At 39.6% G+C, this 23,656-nt stretch overlaps 1 protein-coding gene across 21 annotated transcripts in view; it reads right to left on the reverse strand.

Moving 5' to 3' along the window:
- The window catches only part of LOC126992183 (uncharacterized), a 146,221-nt gene that overhangs the window by 23,112 nt on the left and 99,453 nt on the right, over positions 1-23,656 (reverse strand). For 16 of the 21 annotated variants that reach the window (XR_007746331.1, XR_007746327.1, XR_007746325.1 and 13 more), the window contains 3 exons: positions 18,982-19,079; positions 16,981-17,049; positions 5,326-5,394 (listed from right to left, as the gene is read on the reverse strand). Coding sequence is in view for 1 of the 21 variants with exons in the window: in XM_050850843.1 (XP_050706800.1) it covers positions 5,326-5,394; positions 16,981-17,049 (138 nt within the window). In the remaining 20 variants the exon portion in view is untranslated. The remainder of the gene's footprint in view (positions 1-5,325; positions 5,395-16,980; positions 17,050-18,981; positions 19,080-23,656) is intronic. The other 5 variants (XR_007746318.1, XR_007746319.1, XR_007746315.1 and 2 more) reach the window with 4 other exon arrangements.

Here is a 23,656-nt window from a genome sequence, read left to right on the forward strand (position 1 = left end):
ATGTCATGTCGAACAGTGTCAAATGCTTTTTGGAAATCTATATAGATACTTAACAGAGAATTTTTTGAACCTGGTGTAGAGTAGATTTTTTCACTTAAATTACTTAAAGCATTAAATGTACTTAACCCTTGTCTGAAGCCGTATTGATATGGAGTTATAACTCACTTATTCTCTAGGAAATTTACTAGATTAGCTTTCATTATTTTTTTGAATATTTTTGAAAATACATTTAACAGAGAAATTGGTCTGTAGTTACTTAATAGATCTTTATGGCCCTTTTTATAGATTGGAATTATATTAGCATGTTTTAGACATTGTGGGAGTTTACCATAAAATATAGATTGGTTAAATAAAATTGATAAAGGAATGGCTAGTTGGTATTTGTTGTTTTTTATAAGAGGTACAGAAATTTCATTTATACTGGCTTTTGTGTTTTTTAGGTTGTTTATTATAACGATTACCTCTTGGGGGTCAATATGAGGAGCTGCCATAGATGTTGGATAACTGTTGGGGAGAAAGCTAATAGGGTCAATATTAAATGGTGGAATGTTACTATCTAGGTGAGGTTCACATAGTATTCATTAATGCTTCAGTTATTTCATCTGGACTTGTTAATATTTTGTTGTTGTAGGAAATGTAATTTAGATAAGTTCTATTGTGATTGTTTTTTAAATCATTAATAGCTTTCCATATTACTTTTGTATTGTTTTTAAAGCTTGTAAATGTATTCATATAATATGATTTCTTGGCAGTTCTTATCGTTGTGTTTAGTGTATTTCGATACTTGTTATAATACTCTTCAGATATGGCCCCAATTTTGTAGTCCTTGTACAAATTGTTTTTAGTTTTTATGGATTTTAAGATAGCTTGTGTGATCCAGGGACTATTAAATCGTTTTTCTGATATATGTTTTGTTTTTATAGGAAAGCATTCCTCAAATAGGTCTTGAATATTTTTTATGAATGTAGCACAATTTAAGTTAACATCTTGTACAGATAGATAGTCTTGCCAGCATATAAAGTTTAGTTTAATTGAAAACAGTTCTTTATTATTATTAGATATGTCTTGGATTTTTTTCTTATAGAGTTTCTGATTTGCTTTGGGAGTTGATATATTTAAGAACATTGGGAGATGATCTGAGATGGGAAAGTGCAAAATACCTGTTTTTACTTTAATGTTAAAGTTTATGTATATGTAACCCAACAGTGAGGGCACACCCAGAGATGAGCTGTCAGTGGTAGGTCTAGCAATGAGTGAAGTGAAGTTTAATAGTTGTATATTTGTAAGAAAGTTATTTGTTGGGATGTGAGAGGTATGTTCAAGTAAATTAATGTTAAAATCTCCAATCAGCACTATTTCATTATTTTTTGCTTTCTCTCGTAAAAGTTCGTGCAATGTGTGTGTGAGAACTCATCAACTGCAATGTGTTTACTGTTAGGTCTGTAAATCGTGCATAGAAGGAAGCCTAATGAGTTTGTTTTTATCCTAATTGTGTTTATTTCTATATCTTCATTTACTATTGTCAAGTCTTTGATTTCCTGAGAATGTATTAGATTGGACACAAATATTGATACCCCTCCCTGTTTGCGCGTATTTCTGGTTAAATGGTATGAGTGGTATCCTGTAAATTCGTGGGTGTTTATTATTGTCTGTAAGCCAGGATTCAGTGGCTGCCAAGATATCAGGTTGTATGTGTAAAGATCTGAGGAGTAGTTGTATATTATCAGATTTTTTTGTTAATGATCTCGAGTTTATGTGCATTATGTCTGTTGAGTCTTAATGAGGTTATTATAGGTAACAAGGTCATTATAATTTGATATTGATTCAAAGTCCATGTGGCCGTGTAGTTGATTGATTATCTCCATACTTATGTTATTTGCACTGGCATGTCTGTGTTCATCATCATAAAAGAGTGTCTCATAGAGATGGGACATAAGATTAATGGAAGAGGAGTCAGAGAAGAGAATGGAAAGAAAGCAGTAAGATACAAGATTAAGTCTAGCCGCGCCGGGTGGCACTGTGAACATGTTGCTTAAGATAAGTAAAAAAACTTTACAGAAAAGTAATAATGAGTAGAAAGGACAATGACAATCATAATTATAATAAAGCAAAAAATAACAATAGTCGCAGTAGCCGTTATAGTATCAACGATATTCAACAATATAATAATAATAATAATAAAATAATAATAATAATATAGTATTACTTGTATAGTATTACTTAGTAGTAGTAGTAGTAGTACCTAGTAGTGGTAATAGTAGTAGTAGTAGTAGTAGTAGTAGTAGTAGTAGTAGAAGTAGTAGCAGTAGTAGAAGTAGTAGTAGTACTTAGTATAGTATTACTTAGTAGTAGTAGTAGTGACAGTAGTAGTAGTAGTAGTAGTAGTAACAGTAAGACTGATAAATAGTGAATAGCATTAACAATGGCAATATTAATAATAATAATCATAGTAATAATAATAATAATAATAATAATAATAATAATAATAATAATAATAATAATAATTATAATGGTATGAATATTGATGGTGACATTAATATGTAATATGTAATAATGAATATTAATGATGACATTAATAGTAACATTACTACGTAATCTAATGTTAGTAATAAAGTATGAGTGTCATATTGGAGCTTAAAGGTGGATAAAATGATTACTGTAAACTACTGGAATGTGCCATATGGCATTATGGTGAGGAGACTGAAGCAAAACTAGAGTGACTCAAGACAGGTGTCCTTCATGTCAGGGTACTCATCCAGGAGGGTGATCAGTGTCTGCTGATCAATTATTTCATGCTTGATGGTAGAGTTCCTGAGCCTGACAATTATTTTTCCATCCTTGGTGTGGCATTGCTGGAATTTGTTTCTGTGAGCTCGTCGGATGTTTAACACCTACTTGAAGAGAAGGAGTCGTTTGGGTGTCAGGCTCTCCTTGATGTACAGTTGAGGCTTCATTTGGATACAAGCCCCAACCAGGTCGTGCTTCAGGGTTCTGCTGCAGAGTTTCACTATGATCGGTCGTTTGCGTTGGGAGTTTGCTGGTCCAATCCTGTGTGCAATATTAATGTCCGATACACTGATGTTTAATCTCAGGTTGTCCTTGAATGCGTTCGTGATGACGGTAGAGGTTTTCGTGTGGTGTTTCGTCAGGCAATGATGGACCGCTCACAATGATGGTGTCACGACGCTCATATTGGTCGACACCATCTTTGCTTGTTTCTAGTTCTTGCACTTTTTCTTTTAACCCAACTATTTCTCCACTTAGCTTTGTTATTTGCGAGTCTTTCTTTATGAGTTCTTCCTTCAGTAATTCAGTTTCGAGTTTCATTTTCTTTGAGATCACAGGAGTAATCATTTTCACTAGGGTTTTTGATTCTTCGGATAGGGAGTCGAGTAGCTGGTTCACCTCCCGATTCTCAGGATCATGGTCGTCACTGCTGGTGCTTGATTGTTGTAGTTGTAGATTTAGTGGCAACTGCTGTTGGTCACTGGAGCGCTGATTAGGATTCTTTGACGCAGCAGAGGCACTGCGAGTGTCAGGCATGGTAGTATCACTTAACAACAGTTGCCTGAATATCACTAGGTCAGCACATATAACAGTTCTGTCACAAACTTGCAGCACTGGAAATCACAACAGTGTACATGTGTTGTGTGTCATCAGGACGTCATAGTACAGTAGTCACGCTGGCGCAGCCAACATGGACTTAAAGATGTGTAATTTCTGTCAGGATTAAAGGAGGTCAATCGCCACGTTCGATCGCCACGGTGTCCAAACAGAGAGTGAGGGAGTTAGGAAGGAGAGATTGGAGGAAAGGAGAAAAGATTGGAGGGAAGGAGAAAAGATTGGAGGGAAGGAAAGATTGGAGGGGTAGAGGGAGTTAGAAAGGAGAGATTGGAGTAAAGGAGAAAAGATTGGAGGGAAGGAGAAAAGATTGGAGGGGTGGAGGAAAGATTGGAGGGGTGGAGGGAGATAGGAAGGAAAGATTGGAGGAAAGGAGAAAAGATTGGAGGGAAGAAGGAAAGATTGGAGGGAAGGAGGAAAGATTGGAGGGAAGGAGGAAAGATTGGAGGGAGTTAGGAAGGAGAGATTGGAGGAAAGGAGAAAAGATTGGAGGGAAGAAGGAAAGATTGGAGGGAAGGAGGAAAGATTGGAGGGAGTTAGGAAGGAGAGATTGGAGGGAATTGGGGAGAAGAGATTGGAGGGGTGGAGGGAGTTAGGAAGGAGATTGGAGGAAAGGAGGAAAGATTGGAGGGAGTTAGAAAGGAGAGATTGGAGGAAAGGAGAAAAGATTGGAGGGGTGGAGGGAATTGGGGAGGAGAGATTGGAGCAATGTTAAGTGAAATTCTGGTGTATAAGCTCTCACAAAATCTCTCACTAGTAAAACTGAAAACAATAATTTAATCTTTGCCTCCATGAAATATATTACATAAACAGACAAATATGAAAGCTCACGAGTCAGAATAAGTGACGTCACCTGCTTGGTGTAGTAGAAATATACTTACTCATTGAATATGCCAACAGCTACATATGAAAACATCACAGGACTTAGCACAGGGGGGAGTTTGGAAAAAGTTTGATGTAGTCGGCGCAACATCTGAGGTCACTTGCCGGAGAGAGACAGAAGGGGAAGGAATTATAGAAGGGAACAGACCCCAGGAGACGGGACACAACCCCCGATTAATACCTGGTAACCACTCACTGCTGGGTGGACAGGGGCGTAGGGTATCGGAAAAGCCGCTCAAATTTTTCCACTCCGCCCGGGAATTGAACCCGGGCTCTCTCGTCGGTGGAAAATGGCAAAATGAGCGTTATGGCGAGTCCATTGGAGGCACCAGCGTACCACCCCATACGAACTCAAAGTCTAGACAAATCTGTGTTTCTTTAAGTTCTTGTTACAGAGGAAGGGTCACACTACCACCAGGGTCATTAAACTAGCCCTGGAAATTCCCCAAACTCCTATGAAAGTCTAGACAAATGTGTGTTTCTTTAGGTTCATGGTACAGAGGAAGGGTCACACTACCTCCAGAGTCATAAAACTAGCCCTGGAAATGCCCCAAACTCCAATGAAAGTCTTGACAAATGAGTTCCTTTAAATTCTTGGTACAGAGGAAGGGTCACACTACCACCAGGGTCATTAAATTAGCCCTGGAAATGCCTCTCAAAGCTCCTATGAAAACCTCAAATATGTAAACTGCTGAAGGGTTTCAATAATCTGGCTTTTTATCCTAATCTATCCAAGAGACAAGAAGGAATGAATGAATGAAGGAAGGAAGGAAGGAAGGAGAGCTCGTTAACCATTTTAGAAAAAAATAAATTAACACTCACCAATGGGCTCCTCCTGTGTTCCTCGTCTTCTTCTTCCTCCTCCTCCTCCTCTTCTTCGTTTGGTAGTGTCTGCAAATCAATATCGGTGTCATTTAACTGTGTAAACATTAACACACTTTTTTTACAGTAAACAGTTCAAGAAAAAAAGGAACCAGTAATGAAAAAAAGCCCGTCACTCCAAAAAGATATCATTATAAATTGGGTGCAACAACTTCAGCGTGCGATGGTGTAGCCAGTGCAGTCCAGCCCAGTATCACAAGTCTACAACAAAATGACCTGACCTGTCTCCCAAAACCTAGTCCTGTTTTGTATGTAATGACCTAGCCACCGTAGTAACCTGTCCCAAACATTCATAACAGCTTTTCAAATGAGCAGAGTGCGGCATCATTACATTCAAGGCTTTATTCAGAAGGTAATTCCTAACCTATACAGCACACTTCCCTTCAGTACCAGGAGGCTGCCGTGTCCCCACACGGCACAATGATACGCTGTTTAACCCTTCAACTAACACGCTGTATGTATCCCACCATTGCCTGGAAGAGTGAGCGTAATGGGGGAGGAATGGGCACCTTGGGGAGGGCCTGGACCCCATTAGAGTAAACCCCATTGACTCTACTGTTTGGCAAGTGCAATTTAGCTTATCCGAAGGGTTTGGCGGCCCCAGTCAAGTGCGATATATGAGGTACAGTCAACGTTGCCAGCTTACCATGAACCACCGTGAACATATATCGCATCTTTTTTATTTTTTACTCATAAGTATTGACACAAAAGCATCAATACTTGACACTAATAACATTAACTTTAATTTTAGGGCATTATTGGTGCTTGTACAATAGTTTTAGGGTCTTGAAACAATATATGCAATGATTTGAGTACATGGCAACGCTGGGTACAGTGTTGCTGTGATGGGTATACTGTGGACTTATAATAATGTAATATGGCAGTGCACAATTTAGGTCAGTCATGGCACACACCCATTGTAGCTTAGGGGCGGGATTCATCAAACCATTTACCGGACCTCTGTCTGGTAAGTCTCGCGGTATCTCCGCCCACCCGGTAAATCGGCATTCATCAACCATTTACCGGAGCTGTGGTAAGGCCAAAAGTTACTGCGGCTCCGAGCACCCGTAACTGAGTTACCACAGGCGTGGTAAGTGCTTAGACACTGCCGTGGCTCATGTTCGGAGGCGATTTTGAGCCAATGTATTTTTTACCTCGTAACGTGCCCTACACCATCAGAAGCAGAAAAGTATGCAGATTTAGGATCTGGGCTTATAGAAGCGATGTGACGAAAACCAGCTGAGTACGAAGGAGTTGAAGAGAAATAAATGCAAGAAAATGTGTACTCCCTATTCATTTAACTTTGATTTTCGTATGTGTATTTACACATTATTGTTACAATTTTATGCTAGTGTGATGCAGAATTTTCTCAAGAAGATGATGGTCTACATTTTTCTCAAAAATGAATGTTGGGGTCAGGAAACGGGGTGGGAGTGAGGTGTGTGAAGTCGTCGGTTTGGGATGAACTGGGCACACCCGTGCACAGCCTCAGGCTGGCTTCACTTGCAGGCCGCACTCTATAGTATGTAAGTCTGTGGAACTGTCCACCCACATGACTTTTCCCTACTTGTTAAAACACTGCAGAGGGAATAATGTTCTGCCTGTGACAGTCACCTCCCGTCTCAAGTCTCCAATATTCTTGCTGTGGAGTTTAATGTCGTAAAATTTTGCTCTGACCTCCTCCACACTACTCACGAAGCCACTTGATCACGCCATTCACCTCAGCAGCCACAACTTCCCACGCCCACACCCATTGCTTGGCTGCACCAGTGAGGCATGATGACAATGGCCCCCTAGTCAGTTTTGGTTGCGAGGGGTGAGTATGGGCAAACATTAGAATAATACCCAATCTTGTGATAGCGAGGCACGCAGCTGGCGTTGGCGATGGAAAACTATGTAGGTAACATACAAAAATGTTCAGAATATTGCTAGGCTACATAAGCAAGTATATTTTTATTTCAAGAATAAATATACAAGTAACGGCATTCATTCGTAAAAAACGCCACATCTAATTGAGGGATCACCACGCTAATTATTTGTTTTAAGGGGCTACCCAACAACTGGGAGGCCAAAAAATGGACCACCAACCCAATTTTTTTTTTTTTGCTGATTTGAATAGTAAAAATATATAAGAAAACAGTGATGTAAAGATTTTTCCTCAAAAATGTTTTAAATACCATTTAAAGGGGCGGCGGGCGTATGCATTTTAAAGCACCGCGGGACTTTAAACTCTATACACCCGCCGTTTATGGTTAGTTTTCGCTTCTTTTCTTCCTTGTTTTCCGCCCTCATGCGCTCCACTTGCTGCCAGGAGGTTTACAGAGTTGCCCGACGTACGTCGAAGTGTGTTTTCGAGCAGATCCAGGCGGTCACGGCCAATCAGTTACCCCGTAAACACTGATGAGTGCATTGTGTCACGCTCCATCGCCACAACACTCGCCTTCTTTACGGATCGTTCACCCCTCTTATGTTGTCTTGTTGTCAACATATTATTGGGGACACAGCTATGGCTCCTCGAACAAGAGAAAGATTCAAGAAGCTACGTGAGGCTAGAAGGAAGAAACGAAGAGACAAAAATCAAGAGGAACAGGAGACTGGCGCGAGGCTCGGAACACCACCACCACCGCCGCGGGCAGGACGCCGTGACTCATCACCGCCTGGGACACCACCACCACCACAACACGTTACCAGGTCAGGCTTCAAACTGAGTAATGTTCCTGCACTAGAAGAAGAGAAGAAGAGTGACAATATCGATACAAAATATGTGATTGTAGATGAGGAAAGCCTTCTACAATGGGTGAAGAGTTTTGCATATTGCAGTTGTGGGAAAAAAATGTATGCTGGTAAAAATAAACCCCTCTGCAGTGATTTGGCACTGTGGAAACACCCCAGCAGTGAGGTATTTTACCGATAAAAGCACAAGAAGACAACAATGAGACACCAAAAATAAATACGACAGGATTCGTGGGTAAGTTCTGGACAAATTTCGTTCTTGTAACTACATTAAATATTGATATTGTACGGTGATTCATTGTTATTTTATTCAGTATATGTGAGGGACTTTTGTGTGTGAAAATAAATCAAATCGCGCTATATTTGTCATAGATATGTGATAACTAAATCTTTAAACGCGTTTATCTCAAAACATCAAATTTACAAGTTTAAAAGAAAATGCTAAATAGAAAAACATTTGCAGCTCCTTGAAAATGCTCATAGATATACATGAAGGGATTGTCTACATCGCCACAATTCTATTTTTTGGGAATAGTGAGAAGTTTAGCCTCGGGGGAATTTAATGATGGGAAAAAGTGACGTCATAACTTATACCAAATTTCGACAGCTATTTCTAGACGCGTATTGACAGTTATGACAAAAAACAAATTGTGGGGCTGTTACTATGTTATTTAAGTAACACCATACAAAATCTGAAGTCTCTAGGACAAATTTCATAATTTGGATTAACGTATGACGTCATACATTCATAACATCATAACGCTATGCACTAGCATGTTCAAATTTTGACCCAATCTCGGCACCTAGATTTTAAACAGACCCTGAAAGTTTGAAGAAAAAGTACTGCAAACTTTTTTTTTTAATGAATATTATTGTCCAGTTGTTGGGTAGCCCCTTAAGGCAGTATTTACGCCTGTACAATACTTGATTTTGAAGTCTGTGTATTAGTAAACAAACGACACGTGAAAGCTGAAATACAGCATCAAAGGTCGCACGTGATTGGCTATCCAGCCCAACCAATTGTTGCTAGGGTGCGAGTTACCGGAGCGTTACCATACTGTTGATGAATGCCGTGTTTGAAAGATGCCGCAGCTCTGGTAGCGCTCCGGTAAATGTGAGAGATACCAAAGGCGTGGTTGGTAAGATTGATGAATCCGGGCCTAGGGCGGCATTCTGAGCCCCTCAAGTTAACCAATTTTAAAGGCCGAAAAGGTGGTCAGTCGGTTTCTAATGAGTGTTTTCTTAGGTTCATGGTACAGAGGAAGGGTTAAACCACCACCTGGGCCAACCCCTGGGAATGCCTGCGACTCCTAGGAAAGCTGTCTTGTCTTGGCTATATTTAAGAATGTGACCATCAGACACTTCTGACTTTCACATCTACTATTTCCAAAGGACAAAAAGGAGACTAATTAGACTCTATTGAGTGTTTCTTTTAGGTTCATGGTACATAGGAAGGGTTATTAAAGCACCACCTGGGTCATGAAGCTAGTACCCCTGGAACGACCTCAAACTCCAACGAACGCCTTGTTAAATGTGTGTTCCAGGAGGGCAATTAATAAGACTATGACCTGACCCTCACATCAACTACTTCCAAAGGCCAAAAAGGAGAATAATTAGGTTCTATTGAGTGTTTCTTTTAGGTTCATGGTACATAGGAAGGGTTATTAAAGCACCACCTGGGTCATGAAGCTAGTACCCCTGGAATGACCTCAAACTCCAACGAACGCCTTGTTAAATGTGTGTTCCAGGAGGGCAATTAATATGACCTGACCCTCACATCAACTATTACTCCTTGATGATTTAGACTCTTTCAAAGTATATTGGATGACAGATAGATAATAGATAAGATACATATACAAAAATAAACACATAGATTTACACATAGTTGAAATATACATACATATTAAAAACCAGTGTACAATTTTACCAAATATAGATTATATAGTAGCTAGGAGACACTGTTACCTATATTTATCTATTGTACCATTATCTAGCACCTTTAATGAGACCTTGATAACACTCCTCCTGGGAACAGAGAGTGGAGGAAAGATTAGAGGGAAGGAAGAAAGATTGGAGGGAGTTGGGAAGGAGAGATTGGAGGAAAGGAGAAAAGATTGGAGGGAAGGAAAGATTGGAGGGGTGGAAACATTGAAACATTTTATTATACTTGCAATTTGTATATACATTGGTTGATATAACATAGATTAGTTGTGCAAGTAGCCCATAGGAAGCTAGAGCTTTTGGGGCAACAATTGGTATGTATTTCTAAATTTTATTGTTTTCTGGACATGTATAGTCTACTAAATTTCTGGCCCAAGTAACATTAGACGAAGTATTCAAAATAATAATCTAACAATATAATATAATGACATAATAATAATGATAATAATAATGGTACACAACAGTTGAAGATAATAGTAATAGTAATAATAATAGTAAAAGTAGTGATAGTGATGATAATAATAATAATAATAATAATAATAATAATAATAATAATAATAATAATAATAATGACATTGAATAAGAGATATATGCAGCTTTTATAGTACGGATAGTATATATTTTTTGAGATGATTTTTAAAGGAATTTAGGTTTGGAAGGAGTTTTATGTGTTGAGGTATTGAGTTCCATAGTTTGGGGCCATTGCATGACAGGGATTGTTGATATAGGGACAGGGCGTGTGGAGGTACATTCAGATTGTGGCTGGTACGAGTGTGATAGTTATGGTGGGGTTGCAGTCACATAGTATGTTCACTTTTTGTTTTATACATATAAATACCCATATGAAGTTTATTTAAATTGAAAAGTGTTAAAGTATTTGTTTCCGTAAAGAGTGGTAGAGAGTGTGCCTAATATTCGCTGTTTGTAATAATTCTTATTATTTTCTTTTGTAATCGGAAAAGGGGTAACAGATGGGTTGGGTAAGTGCTACACCAAATGGGTATGCAATAACTTTGAATGGGTAAGACATGAACATCATATATGATTTTCAAAACATGACGAGGCATGTGATCTTTAATTTTATAGAGAAGGGCAACTATTCTAGATAGTTTAAGGCACATATTTGATATATGAGGTTTGAATGTTAGTGAGTCATCAAAAGTGATCCCTAATAGTGTATGCTGGGTTATTCTTTTTATTATACTGAAATTGTAAAATAATGGAGGTAGAGATTGTGTATGTTTGTTGGTGCATAGCATATAATAAGTTTTATTTTGATTTACTGTTAATCTATTGCTCACACACCATTTATAGAAGATATCCATTTCCATATTGGCTTTATGTACCATGGCAGTTGGGTCTGTACTAGTTATATATGGAGTGGAGTCATCGGCAAATAATATAGTCTTACAGTTTTTTAATATATGTGGTAGGTCATTAATGCAAAATGAAAATAGAATTGGACCTAGAACACTTCCCTGTGGTATTCCATATTTAATAAGCCGTGGTGTGGAGGAGTGGCCGAGCAATTTAGTGGATTGAGTTCTGTTTATCAAGTAGTCTTTGAACCAGTCATGAATGATTCCTCTAATGCCGTAATGATATAATTTTTCAATAAAATGTCATGTCGAACAGTGTCAAATGCTTTTGAAATCTATCGAGATACTTAACAGAGAAGTTTTTGAACCTGGTGTAGAGTAGATTTTTTCACTTAAATTACTTAAAGCATTAAATGTACTTAACCCTTGTCTGAAGCCGTATTGATATGGAGTTATAACTCACTTATTCTCTAGGAAATTTACTAGATTAGCTTTCATTATTTTTTTGAATATTTTTGAAAATACATTTAACAGAGAAATTGGTCTGTAGTTACTTAATAGATCTTTATGGCCCTTTTTATAGATTGGAATTATATTAGCATGTTTTAGACATTGTGGAGTTTACCATAAAATATAGATTGGTTAAATAAAATTGATAAAGGAATGGCTAGTTGGTATTTGTTGTTTTTTATAAGAGGTACAGAAATTTCATTTATACTGGCTTTTGTGTTTTTTAGGTTGTTTATTATAACGATTACCTCTTGGGGGTCAATATGAGGAGCTGCCATAGATGTTGGATAACTGTTGGGAGAAAGCTAATAGGGTCAATATTAAATGGTGGAATGTTACTATCTAGGTGAGGTTCACATAGTATTCATTAATGCTTCAGTTATTTCATCTGGACTTGTTAATATTTTGTTGTTGTAGGAAATGTAATTTAGATAAGTTCTATTGTGATTGTTTTTTAAATCATTAATAGCTTTCCATATTACTTTTGTATTGTTTTTAAAGCTTGTAAATGTATTCATATAATATGATTTCTTGGCAGTTCTTATCGTTGTGTTTAGTGTATTTCGATACTTGTTATAATACTCTTCAGATATGGCCCCAATTTTGTAGTCCTTGTACAAATTGTTTTTAGTTTTTATGGATTTTAAGATAGCTTGTGTGATCCAGGGACTATTAAATCGTTTTTCTGATATATGTTTTGTTTTATAGGAAAGCATTCCTCAAATAGGTCTTGAATATTTTTATGAATGTAGCACAATTTAAGTTAACATCTTGTACAGATAGATAGTCTTGCCAGCATATAAAGTTTAGTTTAATTGAAAACAGTTCTTTATTATTATTAGATATGTCTTGGATTTTTTCTTATAGAGTTTCTGATTTGCTTTGGGAGTTGATATATTTAAGAACATTGGGAGATGATCTGAGATGGGAAAGTGCAAAATACCTGTTTTACTTTAATGTTAAAGTTTATGTATATGTAACCCAACAGTGAGGGCACACCCAGAGATGAGCTGTCAGTGGTAGGTCTAGCAATGAGTGAAGTGAAGTTTAATAGTTGTATATTTGTAAGAAAGTTATTTGTTGGGATGTGAGAGGTATGTTCAAGTAAATTAATGTTAAAATCTCCAATCAGCACTATTTCATTATTTTTTGCTTTCTCTCGTAAAAGTTCGTGCAATGTGTGTGTGAGAACTCATCAACTGCAATGTGTTTACTGTTAGGTCTGTAAATCGTGCATAGAAGGAAGCCTAATGAGTTTGTTTTTATCCTAATTGTGTTTATTTCTATATCTTCATTTACTATTGTCAAGTCTTTGATTTCCTGAGAATGTATTAGATTGGACACAAATATTGATACCCCTCCCTGTTTGCGCGTATTTCTGGTTAAATGGTATGAGTGGTATCCTGTAAATTCGTGTGGGTGTTTATTATTGTCTGTAAGCCAGGATTCAGTGGCTGCCAAGATATCAGGTTGTATGTGTAAAGATCTGAGGAGTAGTTGTATATTATCAGATTTTTTTGTTAATGATCTCGAGTTTATGTGCATTATGTCTGTTGAGTCTTAATGAGGTTATTATAGGTAACAAGGTCATTATAATTTGATATTGATTCAAAGTCCATGTGGCCGTGTAGTTGATTGATTATCTCCATACTTATGTTATTTGCACTGGCATGTCTGTGTTCATCATCATAAAAGAGTGTCTCATAGAGATGGGACATAAGATTAATGGAAGAGGAGTCAGAGAAGAGAATGGAAAGAAAGCAGTAAGATACAAGATTAAGTCTAGCCGCGCCGGGTGGCACTGTGAACATGTTGCTTAAGATAAGTAAAAAAACTTTACAGAAAAGTAATAATGAGTAGAAAGGACAATGACAATCATAATTATAATAAAGCAAAAAATAACAATAGTCGCAGTAGCCGTTATAGTATCAACGATATTCAACAATATAATAATAATAATAATAAAATAATAATAATAATATAGTATTACTTGTATAGTATTACTTAGTAGTAGTAGTAGTAGTACCTAGTAGTGGTAATAGTAGTAGTAGTAGTAGTAGTAGTAGTAGTAGTAGAAGTAGTAGCAGTAGTAGAAGTAGTAGTAGTACTTAGTATAGTATTACTTAGTAGTAGTAGTAGTAGTGACAGTAGTAGTAGTAGTAGTAGTAGTAAAAGTAAGACTGATAAATAATGAATAGCATTAACAATGGCAATAGTAATAATAATAATAATCATAGTAATAATAATAATAATAATAATAATAATAATAATAATAATAATAATAATAATAATAATAATTATAATGGTATGAATATTGATGGTGACATTAATATGTAATATGTAATAATGAATATTAATGATGACATTAATAGTAACATTACTACGTAATCTAATGTTAGTAATAAAGTATGAGTGTCATATTGGAGCTTAAAGGTGGATAAAATGATTACTGTAAACTACTGGAATGTGCCATATGGCATTATGGTGAGGAGACTGAAGCAAAACTAGAGTGACTCAAGACAGGTGTCCTTCATGTCAGGGTACTCATCCAGGAGGGTGATCAGTGTCTGCTGATCAATTATTTCATGCTTGATGGTAGAGTTCCTGAGCCTGACAATTATTTTTCCATCCTTGGTGTGGCATTGCTGGAATTTGTTTCTGTGAGCTCGTCGGATGTTTAACACCTACTTGAAGAGAAGGAGTCGTTTGGGTGTCAGGCTCTCCTTGATGTACAGTTGAGGCTTCATTTGGATACAAGCCCCAACCAGGTCGTGCTTCAGGGTTCTGCTGCAGAGTTTCACTATGATCGGTCGTTTGCGTTGGGAGTTTGCTGGTCCAATCCTGTGTGCAATATTAATGTCCGATACACTGATGTTTAATCTCAGGTTGTCCTTGAATGCGTTCGTGATGACGGTAGAGGTTTTCGTGTGGTGTTTCGTCAGGCAATGATGGACCGCTCACAATGATGGTGTCACGACGCTCATATTGGTCGACACCATCTTTGCTTGTTTCTAGTTCTTGCACTTTTCTTTAACCCAACTATTTCTCCACTTAGCTTTGTTATTTGCGAGTCTTTCTTTATGAGTTCTTCCTTCAGTAATTCAGTTTCGAGTTTCATTTTCTTTGAGATCACAGGAGTAATCATTTTCACTAGGGTTTTGATTCTTCGGATAGGGAGTCGAGTAGCTGGTTCACCTCCGATTCTCAGGATCATGGTCGTCACTGCTGGTGCTTGATTGTTGTAGTTGTAGATTTAGTGGCAACTGCTGTTGGTCACTGGAGCGCTGATTAGGATTCTTTGACGCAGCAGAGGCACTGCGAGTGTCAGGCATGGTAGTATCACTTAACAACAGTTGCCTGAATATCACTAGGTCAGCACATATAACAGTTCTGTCACAAACTTGCAGCACTGGAAATCACAACAGTGTACATGTGTTGTGTGTCATCAGGACGTCATAGTACAGTAGTCACGCTGGCGCAGCCAACATGGACTTAAAGATGTGTAATTTCTGTCAGGATTAAAGGAGGTCAATCGCCACGTTCGATCGCCACGGTGTCCAAACAGAGAGTGAGGGAGTTAGGAAGGAGAGATTGGAGGAAAGGAGAAAAGATTGGAGGGAAGGAGAAAAGATTGGAGGGAAGGAAAGATTGGAGGGGTAGAGGGAGTTAGAAAGGAGAGATTGGAGTAAAGGAGAAAAGATTGGAGGGAAGGAGAAAAGATTGGAGGGGTGGAGGAAAGATTGGAGGGGTGGAGGGAGATAGGAAGGAAAGATTGGAGGAAAGGAGAAAAGATTGGAGGGAAGAAGGAAAGATTGGAGGGAAGGAGGAAAGATTGGAGGGAGTTAGGAAGGAGAGATTGGAGGAAAGGAGAAATGATTGGAGGGAAGAAGGAAAGATTGGAGGGAAGGAGGAAAGATTGGAGGGAGTTAGGAAGGAGAGATTGGAGGGAATTGGGGAGAAGAGATTGGAGGGGTGGAGGGAGTTAGGAAGGAGATTGGAGGAAAGGAGGAAAGATTGGAGGGAGTTAGAAAGGAGAGATTGGAGGAAAGGAGAAAAGATTGGAGGGGTGGAGGGAATTGGGGAGGAGAGATTGGAGCAATGTTAAGTGAAATTCTGGTGTATAAGCTCTCACAAAATCTCTCACTAGTAAAACTGAAAACAATAATTTAATCTTTGCCTCCATGAAATATATTACATAAACAGACAAATATGAAAGCTCACGAGTCAGAATAAGTGACGTCACCTGCTTGGTGTAATAGAAATATACTTACTCATTGAATATGCCAACAGCTACATATGAAAACATCACAGGACTTAGCACAGGGGGGAGTTTGGAAAAAGTTTGATGTAGTCGGCGCAACATCTGAGGTCACTTGCCGGAGAGAGACAGAAGGGGAAGGAATTATAGAAGGGAACAGACCCCAGGAGACGGGACACAACCCCCGATTAATACCTGGTAACCACTCACTGCTGGGTGGACAGGGGCGTAGGGTATCGGAAAAGCCGCTCAAAATTTTCCACTCCGCCCGGGAATTGAACCCGGGCTCTCTCGTCGGTGGAAAATGGCAAAATGAGCGTTATGGCGAGTCCATTGGAGGCACCAGCGTACCACCCCATACGAACTCAAAGTCTAGACAAATCTGTGTTTCTTTAAGTTCTTGTTACAGAGGAAGGGTCACACTACCACCAGGGTCATTAAACTAGCCCTGGAAATTCCCCAAACTCCTATGAAAGTCTAGACAAATGTGTGTTTCTTTAGGTTCATGGTACAGAGGAAGGGTCACACTACCTCCAGAGTCATAAAACTAGCCCTGGAAATGCCCCAAACTCCAATGAAAGTCTTGACAAATGAGTTCCTTTAAATTCTTGGTACAGAGGAAGGGTCACACTACCACCAGGGTCATTAAATTAGCCCTGAAATGCATCTCAAAGCTCCTATGAAAACCTCAAATATGTAAACTGCTGAAGGGTTTCAATAATCTGGCTTTTTATCCTAATCTATCCAAGAGACAAGAAGGAATGAATGAATGAATGAAGGAAGGAAGGAAGGAGAGCTCGTTAACCATTTTAGAAAAAATAAATTAACACTCACCAATGGGCTCCTCCTGTGTTCCTCGTCTTCTTCTTCCTCCTCCTCCTCCTCTTCTTCGTTTGGTAGTGTCTGCAAATCAAGTTCGGTGTCAATTAACTGTGTAAACATTAACACACTTTTTTTTTACAGTAAACAGTTCAAGAAAAAAAAAGGAACCAGTAATGAAAAAAAGCCCGTCACTCCAAAAAGATATCATTATAAATTGGGTGCAACAACTTCAGCGTGCGATGGTGTAGCCAGTGCAGTCCAGCCCAGTATCACAAGTCTACAACAAAATGACCTGACCTGTCTCCCAAAACCTAGTCCTGTTTTGTATGTAATGACCTAGCCACCGTAGTAACCTGTCCCAAACATTCATAACAGCTTTTCAAATGAGCAGAGTGCGGCATCATTACATTCAAGGCTTTATTCAGAAGGTAATTCCTAACCTATACAGCACACTTCCCTTCAGTACCAGGAGGCTGCCGTGTCCCCACACGGCACAATGATACGCTGTTTAACCCTTCAACTAACACGCTGTATGTATCCCACCATTGCCTGGAAGAGTGAGCGTAATGGGGGAGGAATGGGCACCTTGGGGAGGGCCTGGACCCCATTAGAGTAAACCCCATTGACTCTACTGTTTGGCAAGTGCAATTTAGCTTATCCGAAGGGTTTGGCGGCCCCAGTCAAGTGCGATATATGAGGTACAGTCAACGTTGCCAGCTTACCATGAACCACCGTGAACATATATCGCATTTTTTTAATTTTTTACTCATAAGTATTGACACAAAAGCATCAATACTTGACACTAATAACATTAACTTTAATTTTAGGGCATTATTGGTGCTTGTACAATAGTTTTAGGGTCTTGAAACAATATATGCAATGATCTGAGTACATGGCAACGCTGGGTACAGTGTTGCTGTGATGGGTATACTGTGGACTTATAATAATGTAATATGGCAGTGTACAATTTAGGTCAGTCATGGCACACACCCATTGTAGCTTAGGGGCGGGATTCATCAAACCATTTACCGGACCTCTGTCTGGTAAGTCTCGCGGTATCTCCGCCCACCCGGTAAATCGGCATTCATCAACCATTTACCGGAGCTGTGGTAAGGCCAAAAGTTACTGCGGCTCCAAGCACCCGTAACTGAGTTACCACAGGCGTGGTAAGTGCTTAGACACTGCCGCGGCTCATGTTCGGAGGCGATTTTGAGCCAATGTATTTTTTACCTCGTGATGTGCCCTACACCATCAGAAGCAGAAAAGTATGCAGATTTAGGATCTGGGCTTATAGAAGCGATGTGACGAAAACCAGCTGAGTACGAAGGAGTTGAAGAGAAATAAATGCAAGAAAATGTGTACTCCCTATTCATTTAATTTTGATTTTCGTATGTGTATTTACATATTATTGTTACAATTTTATGCTAGTGTGATGCAGAATTTTCTCAGGAAGATGATGGTGGTCTCCATTTTTCTCAAAAATGAATGTTGGGGTCAGGAAACGGGGTGGGAGTGAAGTGTGTGAAGTCGTCGGTTTGGGATGAACTGGGCACACCCGTGCACAGCCTCAGACAAATCTGTGTTTCTTTAAGTTCTTGGTGCAGAGGAAGGGTCACACTACCACCAGGGTCATTAAACTAGCCCTGGAAATGCCCCAAACTCCTATGAAAGTCTAGACAAATGTGTGTTTCTTTAGGTTCATGGTACAGAGGAAGGGTCACACTACCTCCAGTCATAAAACTACCCCTGGAAATGCCCCAAACTCCAATGAAAGTCTTGACAAATGAGTTCCTTTAAATTTTTGGTACAGAGGAAGGGTCACACTACCACCAGGGTCATTAAACTAGCCCTGGAAATGCCTCTCAAAGCTCCTATGAAAACCTCAAATATGTAAACTGCTGAAGGGTTTAAATAACCTGGCTTTTTATCCTAATCTATCCAAGAGACAAGAAGGAATGAATGAAGGAAGGAAGGAAGGAGAGTTTTATGGAAGGAAAATGATTCAACACTCACCAATGTCTGTCTGTCTGTCTGCCTGTCTGCTGGTCTTCAAAGTCATCCTCCTCTTCCTCTTCATCATCTTCTTTTTCTTCCTCTTCCTTCTCTTGTCTCTATAAGTAAAGTAAGGAGATTAATAAAGTTGATAATTTATTTTTTGTGGTAAATTCTTTTCAGGGTAAAAATACATAAATAGATAGATATTGAGAGAGAGAGAGAGAGAGAGAGAGAGAGAGAGAGAGAGAGAGAGAGAGAGAGAGAGAGAGAGAGAGAGAGAGAGAGAGAGAGAGAGAGAGAGAGAGAGAGAGAGAGAGAGAGAGAGAGAGAGAGAGAGAGAGAGAGAGAGAGAGAGAGAGAGAGAGAGAGAGAGAATAAGAGAGAGAATAAGAGAGACAGAGAATTAAAGAGACAGAGACAGAGAATTAATGAGACAGAGAGAGACAGAGAATTAAAGAGGCACAGAGAGACAGGGAATGAAAGAGACAGAGACACAGAGAATGAAAGAGACAGAGAGAATTAAAGAGATGGAGACAGAGAGAATTAAAGAGACAGAGACAGAGAGAATTAAAGAGACAGAGACAGAGAGAATTAAAGAGACGTGGATGATACGTCCAATATGCAGCATTAGTGTGGGCACCTAGACTGAAGAAAGAAATTATAAAGTTGGAAAGAATACAAAGAGCAGCAACTAAATTACCGGGAACTCTGAGAGAACATACTTATGAAGAAAGACTGGAGAAATTGGGACTGACAGCACTGGAGAGAGAGAGAGAGAGAGGGGACCTAATACAGGATACAGGAGGGATTGGAGAAATTGGACAGGGAAGACCTAGTGGAATGTGACAGAAGTGTGACAAGAGACAATGGTAAGAAATTGAAGAAGAGGGACTGTAGGAGAGACATCAAGAAATACAGTTTTCCATACATAACAACATGGAATGGACTTGACGAGGAGACTGTGTGTGCAAAAACGATTCATGAACTGAAAGCCAAACTGGATGATAAGCGTTATGGAGACGGGACAGCACGGGCCTAGTACAGCTCTTTTCCTGGATTTCACAAATAGGTTAACACACACACACACACACACACACACACACACACACACACACACACACACACACACACACACACACACACACACGGTGTATTGTCGGGTAGTCAGTGGTATATTTTCCATAATCACGTCTGTGTCCTTCCCTTCCCTCTCCTCCACAAATCTGTTTCTTTATCATAACTATTATAAGGAAATACAATTCAACACACACACGTCATCTACGAATAACACAAATTTCTCTGTATGCATACATCTCAAAATGATCAAATAATCTATATTTCTTTATGTGCACCATTTAATTCTGCATGTTTTTATAAATAATATATGATGATTATGTTGACTTTATGGCTGAAAACTTGTTATAAACAGAAGTGACATTTGAAATTTGGTGCGCGTGGCCAGCCCGGATATGGCGCCGTTTTGGCCCGGCCGTAGTAAAGGGGTTGAGCCTGTGGTGTCTTGTTGGTCCGGCATAAATAAACCAAAAATTGAAAATGGGCAGCTCCTTAGTGCCTCCCTTGAGCGAGAAAGTGCTGGGCCAGCCCCTGCTACTTACTGTGGAATGCTTCTTCATATAAAAATCATGGATCAAACAACAGATAAACATGGACGCTCTTCACATACACAGACAAGCACACAGACTTACACTTATGTACAAGATCACAAACACTCACATTGACATTGACCCACAAACATACCTACACAAGGCAAACAGTCAACGTACTCGTAACACACACATCCATAAATACCAAACATATCACACCAACACTGACGCATACAAGCACTCATACTTTTCACGCACCATACACCACTGGAACAGCCTCCCTCAACAGATTTTAGACTGCGATACAATAGACTCATTCAAAAAAACAAATACACACTCACTTGTCACCACAAAACACCAACACGAACAATTACACTTGATTCACTTCCCTCACCTGCACACTCGGCTCCCCCGTCCCCCCAAACAGTCAACATATATGCGTGTTATGCACCATACAGGTGCCCTGCGTATTATTATCCAGATCCAGATCCAGATAAAAATCATGTGATAAAAATGGCGCAGCTATAAACACTGAACCATAAGTACGAGTGGCTGTTAAACCCAGACGGGCTAGGCACGGGTCATATAGGATGACTGGCAGGAACCAACACTATGAGCCACATATTTGTAACAGGTTCACAGCATGGTGTGGTGAATGCTTATGTTGCCTTCCCATGACTGAGCCTTGGGGAGCTTGGCCATTTCCAGGGGGAGTTTTATGACCATTCTGCCAGGGCTGCCTCTGTACAGTCAATGTGAAAAAAAGACTCATTACAAACCCAATTATCTCCTTTGTTTGACTTTGAAAAGAGTTTGCATTAAGAGTCTACTGATAGCAGCAAGCTTACTATGGGGGACCTTGAGCCAGGCAGCGCTTTTGGCAAATATCTTGTAAAGAAACAGCTTGAGCACACCCCTGGCACCATTGTGAAGGATTAGGGTGCTCACTTGGGGGATAGTTTTGGGGACACATTAATGGAAACAACATTAATTGAAATGGGGAAATTTGTTTGGGTTTATGATCTTTTGCTTTGGGAACTAAATTCAGGAACAAATTAATCTCATACACACACACACACACACACACACACACACACACACACACACACACACACACACACACACACACACACACAAAATGGTTCCAGAACTGGAGGGACTGAAATATGAAAAGAGACTAAAGGAAATGGACTTCCCAACATAGAACAAAGAGGAGACCTAATACAAATATATAGGCTATTGAGTAAAATGGAAGAAGTAGATAACGAGAAATTGCCACTAAGAGAGGAACCTTCCAGCAGGAATACTAGAGGACATAGTAAAAAGTTGAGGAAGGGAAGATGCTCAAGAGACATGAAGAAATATAGCTTCCCACAAAGAAATATAGAGGTTTGGAACAGACTAAGTGAAGAAATAGTATCGGTGAAGAGTGTGCAGGGGAAAGTTGGATAATTATAGATACGGAGACGGGACCACACCAGCGTAAGCCCAGGCCTGTAAAATTACAACTAGGTAAATACACACACACACACTCACAGACTCAAACATATACTCATATTCATAGTGTGTGTGTGTGTGTGTGTGTGTGTGTGTGTGTGTGTGTGTGTGTGTAATGAGGTATTATTTATGTATTTTTTGTTTCCATTGTAATGGCCCGAAATGTACTACAATTGTAATGGTATTTTTCCCCATGTAAATAGAGTTAACCTGGGGTGTTTGCACAACCAGGGTGTCCCACGAGTTATGGTAAATACTTTGAGAGATGATATATCAGGTAATTCTAAGTGAAAATTACTCTATACACATATGCTCGTTTTTGCTTTATTATGCGAGAAATTGAGTGTTTAGGTGTGGCGGTTTGTGTGCTGCCGGGGGCTGCGGGGCCATGTTGTGTAGGGAGCAACAGCTGACTGACTGCCCGGGCGTGATGCCGCCAATCTGTAGCCTAGTGATAAACATTTGCATTTATTACAACATGGGGCTGCATTATCAACAAATAACACTTACTGAGTGACCAGATAAATTACTGTGCGGGATAATCAAAGAAAAAAGTACTCCGAACTTAACAATGGAACAGTTAGAAAAAACGCTTTATGCAGACATGGCAACTCACTGCGCTCACTGTGGGGCTGTGACAGTTGACACAGTGTAATGTTTAAACGCCAGTGTGATAACTCACCTTACAACAAGTGTTCAAAGTGAGAGCCTTCACACTCAATACACTTCCTTGCTCGATCCAGGACCGATGTCGTCACCCTCCTCAGCATTGGTCTGTTGTTCTTTATTTCCTGTGTCACTTCCTGGATCCGCTGAATTAGCTGTTCTCTTGAATGCGGTTTATTCTTGTACACCAAAGACTTCATGTGACCCCATAAGTAGAAATCCAGTGGTGTTAGGTCAGGGGATCTCGCTGGCCATTGCTGAGGGCCTCCTCGACCAATCCACCTCTCAGGAAATAGCTGGTTGAGGTATTCCTTGACTCGTTTACTGGAGTGTGGTGGTGCACCATCCTGTTGTAGTATGAGATGTTCATAAATGTGTAGTGGAACTTCTGTCAGAAGGAGAGGAAGCTCATCTCTCAAAAAGTCATGGTAGACGTCCCCTGTTAGGCGCCCCTCGAAAATGAAAGGTCCAAGAAGTAGGTCATCCACAATGCCACACCAAACGTTTACGGAGAAGCGATGCTGGAAGTTGCTTTCAACAGTTTGGTGGATTTTCCTTTGCCCACCAGTGATCATTGTGAGTGTTTGTTACTCCGTGGCGTGTAAATGTTGCCTCGTCTGTGTACAGAATGTGGTTGCTGTGGTGTTGGTGTTGAAGGAGCCAGTGACAAAAATTCAGTCTCTTTTCATGGTCTTCTGGTTTTAGGTGTTGTGTTTTGTGTAAATGGTACGGGTGAAAGCCTTCTCCTCAGCGTGCGCCAAGCTGACATGCGTGTAACTCCCAGACGCGATGAAAGCCTCCGTGTGCTTATGCTCGGGCTTCTTAATGCTGCTTGAACAACACCCCTACCTTCCTGTGCCCCTTCTGCACGCTCAGCTGTTGCAAGCACTCCCGGGAAAGTTCCAAAATCTCTTAGGTGCTGGAAA

Source organism: Eriocheir sinensis, unplaced genomic scaffold (assembly GCF_024679095.1).
Source record: "Eriocheir sinensis breed Jianghai 21 unplaced genomic scaffold, ASM2467909v1 Scaffold412, whole genome shotgun sequence".
Classification (NCBI taxonomy): Eukaryota; Metazoa; Arthropoda; class Malacostraca; order Decapoda; family Varunidae; genus Eriocheir; species Eriocheir sinensis.